The 12104-nt window shown below is 32.7% G+C and overlaps 2 protein-coding genes across 7 annotated transcripts in view; both read right to left on the reverse strand.

Moving 5' to 3' along the window:
- The window catches only part of LOC106054754 (uncharacterized), a 154057-nt gene extending 149752 nt beyond the window's left edge, over window positions 1-4305 (reverse strand). Inside the window, exon 1 of one of the 2 annotated variants that reach the window (XM_056003656.1) lies at window positions 4149-4304. The gene's annotated coding sequence lies outside the window, so the exon portion shown is untranslated. Of the gene's footprint in view, window positions 1-4148 lie in introns of both variants that reach the window. The other variant, XM_056003658.1, reaches the window with a different exon arrangement.
- A 4425-nt stretch (window positions 4306-8730) lies between these two features.
- The window catches only part of LOC106059772 (mucin-16-like), a 172223-nt gene continuing 168849 nt past the window's right edge, over window positions 8731-12104 (reverse strand). For all 5 annotated transcript variants that reach the window (XM_056003652.1, XM_056003651.1, XM_056003654.1 and 2 more), the window contains 4 exons: window positions 11743-11942; window positions 11501-11559; window positions 11313-11345; window positions 8731-9807 (listed from right to left, as the gene is read on the reverse strand). In XM_056003652.1, the coding sequence (XP_055859627.1) occupies window positions 9787-9807; window positions 11313-11345; window positions 11501-11559; window positions 11743-11942 (313 nt within the window). In that variant the 3' untranslated portion in view covers window positions 8731-9786. The remainder of the gene's footprint in view (window positions 9808-11312; window positions 11346-11500; window positions 11560-11742; window positions 11943-12104) is intronic.

The following is a 12104-nucleotide window of genomic DNA, read 5'->3' on the forward strand; positions in this document are numbered from 1 at the left end:
ATGCAATATTCTGCAAATCATCCCCTCATATGACATCTTGATGATATTTGTAATTTTTGCAGGCACTCCATAGTGTCTCAAAAGTCTCCAGAGGGTCTTTTGACAGCGTGGACAGACAGACCCTCTGGAGACTTAAAAATAAATAGAGAAAAAAAAGTGACAAAGTTTGTGTGATCCTTCCATGCAGTTAAAAATGCAGGTTTCAATATTTCCAGAAAGAATATCAGAATGAAATTCTATGAAAGGGAAATGACGTTAGTAATGGTCGCTATTGGTTTTGTGCTGTCAGTATTTCCCTCTGTCTGTCTGTCACGTTTTGTTCTCTGATGTTAAGGTCAAATGTTTCTATGGCCAACAGTGAACGAGTCATAGTAATCGCCATTACTTCCCTCCAACAAAAGTCAGGTACCCATTAAAGGGGCGCCCTAAAAATCCCGAAATTCATAATTCCAGTTTTCACCAAGATTCGATCCCAGGACCAAAGGTTCGGAAGCCGAGCGCTAAATCACTCAGCCACCACGTCCCTTGAAAACCCAAAGCATTATAGAAAATCTGATTGCTGAAATAAAAGTATCGGTTACTAGAGTCTAGAAGTCTTCTGAAGAAGAAATAATTTTTTTAATTTTTAGTCAAAGACGCAAACGGACTTGTATATTGTTATGTCACGATTAGCTAATTGTTATTTGTTTCGTAAATTGGGGAAACAATGACGCGACTAGTAAAAACTAGACCAGGCCCTGAGGAAGAATAGCGAAATATCAACCGATGTAAACAGACTATTCTTGACGGCTTTAGAGATAAGTAGCTTTATGAACGTAGAGATTTAGCTTAACGACATTCGACGGTTCCCTTCGTAATTATTAAACTTCTTGTTCGACATTCAGTATCAGCGTCGACTTCCTTTTATTGTTGGCCTTTTGCCTGTGTTATTTGTATTTCGTTATTTGAGTATTGCTTCCTTTTTTTTTCTGTATTAGACATTGCTCGGAAACGCCTAACAAAATACACCATAATTAAGTTAAATTTAGTTATTTTGTAGTACCGTGTAATTGACTGTAGACAAACATTTGTACGATAATTAGATCAATGTTTTTGTGTTTTTTGTTTTCGGTATTTGTTAAATGAATGTAATACAAACAAATTTAAAATGTGTTGTACTTTCTCTTCAATTGTAAGATCTACTTATGAAAGAGCAATTACGTTAAATTACTAAGTTTTTAAATTATATGCACATATGTTTAAAACATTTTGTTGATAAGATTGGGAAGGCACTCCACGTTGATTCACGGTGCTCTATACAACAATAAACACATATATACCAATATAGTGAGTTAAAAGCAAAAAGAATATAGAATGAATGGTTCGCACTCGGTACTATCAGACGACAGCACATACCAAACCACCATCCATATATATCTATTGTCTATTCATATAATGCCAATCAATGTTGTTATTTTTTTATTACTCTATCACTAGAGACCAATGCGGTATAGGCTACATTGTCCTGGGGTGTACAACTGAGACTTGTGTAATTGCCAACCAATCGATATTCTGAGTGTAAATTATTACGGTTAATTAACTTTCAGGAATTTTTCTTTTTTTAACTAATAATCTAAGAATTTCAGATCATTACTTTTCCTCAACGAATTAGAGGCGCCGAAAATCCCGAAATTACCAATCCCAGTCTTAAGCAAAAACAATTGGTAACAAGAAAATCATATAATAAATATTTAAAAAAAAAAAAAAAGCTTATATTAAGTGTAATTGTATCAATTAGTTTAGTCTTGTAAATTACCAAAACGCCAGACCTAGACATAATATATATATAAGTACGATTTGAAATACCATTTTTACCATTTGTTTTTGTTGAGCTTTTAACTTTCTGAATGCGCTATCCTTTGTCTGGACCAGTTGGGAAAGAGGGAGGGATGAAGGGGTATCATTGTGAATGTTTACATGATCTTTTTTTTTTCGAATGCATAAAAAAAAGATTCCTCAAGAGGGCCAATTCAACTTATACCACCACATCTGTCAAGTACGATTTATTTCCCTTGTTCAAGATACTGTCCTGGCTTAGATTTTGTGTGTTATAGTCTGAACACATTCAAGAAACGCAACAATTAAATATACTTAATAAAACTTGGGAAGGCTTCAACTGATGTTTATTTACAGATGGGGATGATCTTCTTGTCTGTCTATCCGTCGTTTTAATGAGCAGGAGATGTAATATACATCTAGCTACAAGCCCTAGCTATATTATTCTCCTATGTACGCGTATTCTGACGACGTCATTCGTCTGTCTATGTCACTACTTTTTAAAAACAATGCGCAATATATTTATTTACAAAACTAGCATAATCTCTAAACTAAACTAGGTCACTACAATACCAAACAAAATAATAAATTACTAACAGTTAATTAACTAATTGGTTATTTGTTTAAATTTATTCTTATGTTATCAAGTAAAAGAAATAATTGTGCAAAATTTCAGCTTTATCCGAGATTGGGTGTAAAATAAACTTTTTACCATACAGATTTGATATGTGCTTTGCAAAAGTATTTCTAACTGCACAGATTTATTATGTTAAAGTCAGTCCAGAGTATAATTACATGGATGATTCAAACTTATAGATACAATTACACTTAATATAAGCTTTGTTTTTTTTTTTAGAGTATTTTAAAAATATCATTTGGGGGCCAAAATTAACTTCGCTTGGAGCCTCCGATTATCCAAGGCCGGCCCTGGAATGACACATTAATCTAACGCTAGAAAAGTGTTTTGTAGAGCAAATACTAGTCCAGTTTTTCTTATGAGTGCATCCAATGTCGCTCTTGAGACAAACCAGTTTATTATTAGGCTTACTATCAATATTAAAGACTAGTTCCTGAGAATATTAGACTATATTTGATGGTTGCTTTAACGTGTGGTAAGTACTCTAGAGTGTTGATCGATGGTCTCAATGGTCCCGGACCATACCTAGGCTGAGGGATGCTTTGGCTTGGGTGTAATTTTCTTCAAATCTTAAAGAATATTCAAAATATGAAAAACCTCAAAACTTTCTCATTTTGTTCTTGACGAAATAGATATTAATATCTTCTAATATATATATAGGCCTATATATATAAGCGTGTTAAACATAACTTTCTCAATTATTTTTTTTTTGCGAAATAAATAGTGATATGTACAGATTAGGAAACTAAACAGTAAAAATAAACGTGAACCGACTTTATTTAAAAGTATGTTAGAAATTTAACAATCAATTATTATCCATATTTTGTTATTGTTGAAGATGAGATGAATTGAGATTTTTACGTAAACTGAACAAAATGTCAAGGACGCTAAATTGAACGCCGTTGTTGCCAACTAAACAAAAAAGAATTGAGCTATAGTTTTAGCAGCCTCTCCCTGCGCGGCAGGTGATATTCGTGGCAAATCTCCTTCACTACCGCAAGTTAGTTGCCAATTTGTTTTTAAATAAGTTTTTAAATCATATTATGAAAGTCAAATGCTTTTTACATATTGAAATTATTTTGTACACAAACAAAAGAGCTTAGAAAATTTGATTCTGCAGTGCAAAAAGTGCGCAAAAATAATCATGTACCCATGTACCTTTTTAAAAGCATACTTATCTCCATTTTACAATATCCACCACGTATGAAACTCTCCAACATATCAATATTCGAATGATTTTACTATTAATATGAAGTTATTACGAGTGATTGTGAGCTTCAGGCAAGCAGACTTAGATTTAGGTAAATAAGCCTACTTAAGAATAAGAAAAAGGAAATGCGACTTTGGATGCTATACATGAATAGGTCTGCAACCTTTAAAAAGTGTAAATAGACAATTCAACTTACTTCAAATATAAAAATAAAGGTCTTTATTAAGGGCTTGAGGCTGATATAAAATAAGAAGCTCCAGTGTTACAATTTTCAGATTTGTTTTGTTTTTGTTTTGTATTTCGACGTTTCCTAAGGAATGGAAGATTATTACATCCAAGCCCAAACCTTCCGGAGGACGGCGGGGGATGGCATCGGATAGGTTAGAACCCGGAACCATCAAGACGACAGTCCAGAGCTCATACCACACAAACAGGCAGTCATATTTACCATAACACTGCTACAATGAAAAGAAACATTCTACTTACCAAGCAGGAGGTTTGAATCGTATGATGCCTCGGCTTCTAACACCGCAGATATTAACATTTAAAAAATATTCATACGGTTAGCAGGCTATTGTGTAACTTGAACTCGTTTTAAGAACAAGGAAGTACTTGGATTGAAGACGGGGAGCGTGGGCCTTATGATATCTCAGACTAAATAAAAGAACTATGATATACTGTGCCATTCGTCAGCGTGTTCTACAGCACAAGAATGTCATGGTCTGTTGAGCACCCTAATAATCCAGAAAACAGTACATGTGACGCAAGGTTATATTAATACATATAAAATATGTGTGAAAAGTGGCTTGCAAGGACCATCTTAAAACCTTGTGCTATTTGCTTAGGATTTAAAAACAAATGATAAGCGGTGAAACAAACAGGCAGAAAAATAGAGCTTTAGTGACATAAACATGCAGAATAATACAGTTTTAGTGACACAAACAGGCCAACTGCATTCTGTTTTTTTTCTTCTGACGATATATAGGCTAAAGCTTGTCTTCGAGTCCGAAGATTTTTGAGAAGTGCAGTATTTCATGTGGATACACAGCCCCAGTTGCGACATTCCAATTTTGCCACATCCAAGGCATACATAACTGGCGATAGACGGTGAACGTAATCTCAGTCTCACGATGCCTTTGGCAAAACTTCATTAATTTTTTTTTTACTAGCAAAGTAAGCTTAATAATGAAGACATGATAGTCGCTGTTCTTCTACAACACACGCAAGCTTCATTAGTCCATGTCTTGTAACACCAAAGAAGGCGTAGCCCTCTATTTAATTGCTAAATTATATATTAATTATTTCAACTTCCTCCAGCATCTGATAATATTCCTGCTCTGCCAAGGTAGTAGTTCTAATATTATACTAGTTTGTGCTGAAGTCCTCGTTTCTCTTGAAATACTTTCTTTCACTTTCATCCAGACCCACACCTCTGTTTTATAACCCTCAAAGGCGAGCGACTATTGGTCCAAAGAGACTATTTTCTATTGACATCAAACAGTTAAGTTCTTGGCGATATTTTCTTAACTAATATTCATTATTACAGGCAATAAAAACAAAGCGAAAAATTTACAAACTTAACCTGCAATATAAATGGGATCCAAGATGGCATATCGGCAATGTATATAAGAATCTAATATGGACAACTGGGCAGATTAGAATACTCAAACGGTCAATGGGCATCGTTATGTCCTAAACATCATTATAAGTTTGATAATGTAGGCCTATTGATAACTGTAGGCCTACACATGCATAAAGTGAATTCTATCAAGGAATATAGGCCTAATGTCGCTTTTTAATCGCTAAGTTATTCGGCTCTATAAGGATGAGGCCTACTTGTAGCACTGTATACGGATGTAAGCTATTACATTATATAGAAAAATGTGTTTGATTAAATTAGTAGTACACTGTAGAGTCTCACGTATATAAGAGAGTATTATAAAACCAATAACAATTTAATACGCGTCACAGTGGCATCCATGCGTCCCTTTCAATGGCTCTACCGGTCGACCGGGCTTTTGCCCGAATGCCCCTATAACCAGTCTGCACCTGACTGTCGGTTACATGCCCATAAAGAGAAAAGTGTTTCAGAAATAGAAGAAAGTAAAAGATTCTGAGCCGTTGAAATTCTGATATTTATTTTCATCTCTATTGTGGAGTTGTAGCCCCGCCTACTCCCCCTTAAATCCGGCCTTAGTCAGACAGAACATAAATGATGAATACAGTTTAGAGAAACTGCGAAAACAGAAACTCTCTCTATACCTGGTATGGCTATGTACTTTCGTTTTCGTTTTCAAGTAAGGGCAGTCACTGCTGCGTACTAAATGTTTGGGTTTCGACAACATAATGTTGATTCCCTTAAACAAGTGATTCCCAAAGAGGTCTATATAGACCCCAGAGGTCTACGAAGACTTCCAAGGGGTCTACGAAAGTGAAGGAATAAATTGGGGGTCTATGAGATGTCCACGGGAATCAAGGATAATAGATTTCATTTAAGCAGTTCGTGACTTAATATAATCTTTACATCCCATTAATTTATTTATTTCATACACTAATGTATGAATTTTACTACAGTTAACTCTTTAGATATTTATCCTGCTATTCAAACAAAAAATTGTTATATTTAATTTCAATACTTATTTAAATAGCTTAATTTTGTCTACATGTAACTAATGTTTAACAAAAAGAAATGTAAACTGTTCGGCGTTGATTATTTAAAATGGTTCATTCCTTCCTTGTCAAACAAGCGGTTGCCTAAGTGACCAATTATACCGATATGAAACTAATTACGCTGAAGGATCATCTGAGACCAAGCCACCCTGACAAAGTAGATAAAGATTTGAAAAACTTTCGAGCCCTCAAAAATAAAGTTCAGACCCACAAAACTTCTCTTCGACATCATATAGAGAAGATGATGGTTTGTAGGCGTCCTACAATATCTCTTTACTTATAGCAAAATACGGAAAACACATTGATCCATTGTAGTTTTAAAAACTGTTTTACATAAACGAAACCAATTTCTTTAAGCAATAATACAGTTCAAAGGCACATCGGTGGTGTGAGTTATAACATTAAAAGCTTCTCATGTAATTCTTTGAAACCGACATATACAGTTTGGGATCAGTGGCGTCACAGGGTGTAGCGCTGTGTGCTGCAAACTGCCTAAGGGTCGCTGGCTCCTTATTTTTTCTCAGGGTTTACCCACAAAACCTTTCCCATGTTTGGGTTTAGTTGCAAGGCAGCAGACTTTTGAATTAAGTTTTCCTTCTGCTGGGTGGGTAGCGAGCCAGGGCTAATGCGCGCTTCCTGCTCGAAGCTTACAGGTTTAGTCGTCAGTTACTCACCTTCGCCCCTTCTCTTGTTAGTGGACTCCGCGGACTTAAATTTGAGCCACAAGTGAAAGATCAAGAAATAGACGTGAAACTGATTTTTGCGAAAATGTTTACAAATTAATTAATTAATTAATATTTAATGTTTGAAGGACTACTTCATAGAACAACAAATTCCTATATGAAACATAATATCCCTAGCAACAGATGATCAACCTGCAAAAAGAAAAAAAAACAAACATTTCCAGTGTGTTTCGTGATTTCAGCAATACATATTTATTGTTATTTTAATTTGTTTATATCTGATTTTTTTTTCAACAGTTATAACTTAATATGTAGCTATAAATTATTTTTTCTTCAACTCACTGCAGTTAGAAATTAGTTTAAAAAAAAAAAAAGTTGAATTTGCAAGAATTTGCAGGCTTAGCAGGGGGTCTACCGAAAACATGGCATGAGGCCTATGAGAAAAAAAAGTTTGGGAACCACTGCCTTAAACCCTGATCCTGTGGTCCATTTTACAAGCCTCTCCATCTAGATTTATCTTATGCATAGTGTTTCTTATATCTGATGCGACAACATATATCAAAATAAATCAGACAACTAGTGTACTTAATAGCTAAGAATAATTAGTACAATATGGGCCACTGGGCATATCGAAATGCTCAAATGGTCAACCAAGATTATTGGATGCTCTATGCAAAAAGTTGTCAATAAAAAATTTAATTCAAAATTATTGCATAGGAACTTCTTTCATTAATTCATAATTAACATAGAAAGGCACACATTTTGACAAAAAAAAAAAAGACATATTAACAATACTTTTTATGCCATATATCAGTTTGGTTAGCATGGAATGGGTTGCCTGAGCTAGCCAGGAAAACCAGTGACTTGGCAGAATTTAGGTCATTGGTTAATATGCATGACTAAATACATGACGCATAGGACGTAATCATCTTCTTTTTTGAAGTAACGTCTGTATTATAAAAGATAACCAAGGTTAAATAACATTTTAGTTTTATGTTCTTAATTGATTTATAGCAACTTCTTTTGATAAACCCTAATGCTTTGCTTGATTTTTTTGATAGTTTCAAGTCCATGTGTCAATCTAGTCAAGCATACGCTCATTAGAGACTAAACCTTGCCAAGTCATTGGTTTATCTGGCACTAGGGGAGAAGGAACACACGTTTTGGTCTATGGAGTAAAAGATGTGCCTTTCTCTTTGTGTACTAGGGTTTTTTTTTTTTTTACTGTCAGTATTTTACGAATTATTGCTACATATTTTTTTCAAGTCTTCTTTCTTTGAGTGTCTCTAAATTTACCATTAGTGTTCCTCTGGTCAAAATTGAACATTCTTTTTTTTTTTAAATAAATATCACAGCTCTAATATGTTCTAGTTTATTTATATTTTCTTGAGAGGTCCCAAGGATGCATATTCTAATTTTTGTTTAACCAAGGTTATAGAGCCTTTTAGTTTCATGTTCTTGTTGATTTGTAAAAACAAAATATATTTCTTAAAGAATTTTTTTGTATTAGTTTTATTGGATGATGGGAGAGTTTGCCATTGGGCCTTCATGGTGAAAGAATCTCATTAATTTCCTTGTGCATTTACATCTTGTACTATTTTAAACTATTTAGTTGCAATGAGCTTAATAATGAAACAGCTTACAAGGATTCAGAAGAATTGCGTGTACTGAAGAATATACTAGTTGTCAGATTCACAATTAGAACAAAAGGCAACTTTAATGTATAACAATTTTATTATTGGTATAAAAAAATATGCTCTCCTCTATATAACAAGGGTCAACAATATAAAAAATATAACAATTGTATTGTCACACATTCATGTATACATCCGCTGAGATCTAAGTCATCACAAGGAAAAACAAAGAAGAAATAGTAACAAGTTCATACAGTTTCTTATTTTGTAAACAATAAATCAAGTAAACATCAAATTAGTTTTTAAATTAATGAACAAAAGATCAAGTAGAAACAAGCTCCAGAGAGAATAAAGTTTCTCATTAGAAATATAAGAGAAAATATTATCATTTTTGTAGTAGAAAAAAGAAAACTAAATGCAAACTAGGAAGATTTTTTTAATTCAAGGAAGCAAATTTCTTGAAAAGTTTTATTGTAAAGACATTAATTTGTTAACTTTTTAGTCATAAAACTTTAATTTAAATCTCTAAATGAGATGTATCTAAGCATTGTGCACAATTTATAAATATAGAATTATAATTACAAATTATGTTTTAGTTTTAAAATAATATTTCAATGAAATCAATGAAAGAAAATATCTACAACAAAATCTTCAAGAAGATATAAATAAAAATTGTATATTGCCAGCAATATCCATATTAAATGAATGAATCATAAATAAGGCTTTCATAAATAGATTATGCTTACCTTCTTTACCCGTAAAGGATAAGCCAATAGAAAATAATAGGTGAAATTTATTAGTTAAAAAAAAAAATAAAAAAAATAAATGAAAAATATGAGATAAATACAGTATAAATAAAAACTACTTTATACAATAGAAATAAATGTGAAGTTACACTTAGGAACATGTTACATTAAAAAAAACCACTTCATCACAATCATTAATACAACTTTTGGTATCTTCAAATATAATGGAATGTTGGATAAATAAATATATTTATAAGATATGTATATAAATTGCGTGTATAAGGCATTGTTTTACAAGAAGCAGTTTGTTACATGATCTAATATATAAACAAATCAAGTTTGAACTGTATATCAACAAGAGCAGCAGGAAAGAACATTGGTGGAGATGAAGCTAAATGTCTGAAGTGTAACCCTGAAAGAAACACACAAACAAAATTAAGGTTAATAGATAAAAGCAAAAAATATTTTGAAAGTTTCATTTTTCAATACTTTGAAGATATATAAGACACAGGTATGTAAACAGTTGAAGTTTGATATATTCTAGAGGCTTCTCTCAATTACATAGTTGCAACTGTATTGGAGAAACAATAAGATTAAATGTGTGTGATCAGCTGACATATGACACAGGCCAGTTATACAGGTCAGAATGATATTTAGCAGTCAACTGTGTCAATGGACAAGGGTCACTACTGGTATGAACACAACATGTAAATATGACCCGTGATATGATCATGTGATCAAAATAGCCTTCAGGAACCATAGACAGAGTGTGTAAGAGTTCAGTCCAGAACTGTTTGCCCACAGTGGAGCATGTCTGGTACAATGAGTTCTTGAGTGAAGTAGTACAAGTCCAGGATGAGATAAAGAGACAGTCTTCAGTAAAGCATTTGAACCAGTGTATCCTATTGCCAATTATGTAGTATTGACTGTTAAGTATTACTTATTAAAGTATCACATTATTTTGAAACTCTTGTTGTTTTTGAATTGGTTGTTATGTGGAGCAGTGTTTACAAGGAGCCTGGATAGTGAGGATCATAACAATATTATCCAACAAGTCAAACAAAATGAGGTGGCTTTAGTTGTTATGCAATCAAAAGCTCAAAATTTTTTTTAACACCTTTAACTTTTATTGCCTAACCCGAATTATTTAAATTCTATTTTATTTTATAAACAAACCTATTAAACTTAATGTTATCAAGATAATTTCAAAATAAAAAAAGAAAATTATACAGAGGTCAATGTTAGTGAAGTCTAGAAACTTGTTGGAGACTAGCACTGACCAATAAATCTGAGTATTGTTAGGGAAGATTTGTACAGTGAACCTGACACCAAACAATTCCAATATTTCAAGATCCTACAGAAAACTGTAACAAGTTAAATCATGTCAGAGAAAAGGGAAATCTCCAGGAGAAATATTACTGAACAACAATATAGCATAAACACAAATTATTCAGTAGAAAACTTTTTTTTTTATTAAAATAAATTCAATTTAAAAATGTTAGGAAAAGAGCAACATGGATTTGTAAAAACTACTAGATGCATATCTTCTGGAACTTTGTAAAGATGTTATCTAGGGTGGTAATTTATTTTCTCTTTAATTCATTTAATTTAGAAGTAAAAGGAAACAATCCACTTGGAATGATTCACTATTGACTAATATCAGACACAATATTACGAGACAGAATCAGAAAATAAAAGATTTGAACTACGAATTATAACCATGCTAAATGCAACTGATGCATTGCAAAGCATAGAAAACTTTATACCAAGAATTAAGCTAGCAAAATGCCTGAGATCACATGCCAATATATATTTCACAACAACATCCATACATTAGAAAAATGAAAGGTTGGTTGCTATTGTAACTAGTAAAAACAAAAATTCTAGTTGAAAATAAAAAAAAAAGGAAGTGCTTACTGGATCCAACTGTGGTCTTGGGATTTGAAAATCCTGAAAATAAACAAAAAAATAAAAATGTTTAAAAAAAAATTACTAAAAAAATTTAAAAACACATAAATCTAGCATTTTCCTAATTCAAAAGTTAATATTATTATAAAAATAAGTAAATGATGTTAATTGTAATGAATAAAAAAAACAATACATACTTCATCAATTTGTAGAGTTTTGTACAAGAAATCCCAAGTAAATCTTCCTTGATCATCATCTATAACAAATACAAACATTTGAGAATCAACAATTTGATCATGATACATGTGTTAAACTTTAACACTCATATTTGTTAAACGGCCAAAAAACATGTGAAAGACCATTAGAAAATGTAAGAAGGTATGATATTTGAATACAACACAATGACCAAAAAAATAGAAGTAATAGATAAACTCCTGACCTTCAGTTTTCTTGCCTTTGTTCCAAGGTGAGTCCTTATAGCTATCATCAAACTGGTGTTTTTTACGCACAGCTATCTGACCAGAACTTGAGTCGCTAGAGACTGCAGAAAGTCTTTCATTAAGGTAGGAGCCAGGATGAGATCGCCTGTCCCAGATGCCACGTGTTGGCAATGCACTTGCAAATGGCTGGTGGAAGTAGCTAGAAATATAAATAATCATTAACTGTAAACAAAAGTGTTACAAATGATATATCAGAGAAAAGTTTTGACCTAACAAAAAAAGTTTATAGACAAGGGACCCATTATGATTATGATCAGGGAAAAGAATCTATAACTGTACGAATTCATTTCTCTTCTTTTAC

The sequence above is a fragment of the Biomphalaria glabrata genome, chromosome 11, assembly GCF_947242115.1.
Source record: "Biomphalaria glabrata chromosome 11, xgBioGlab47.1, whole genome shotgun sequence".
NCBI lineage: Eukaryota > Metazoa > Mollusca > Gastropoda > Planorbidae > Biomphalaria > Biomphalaria glabrata.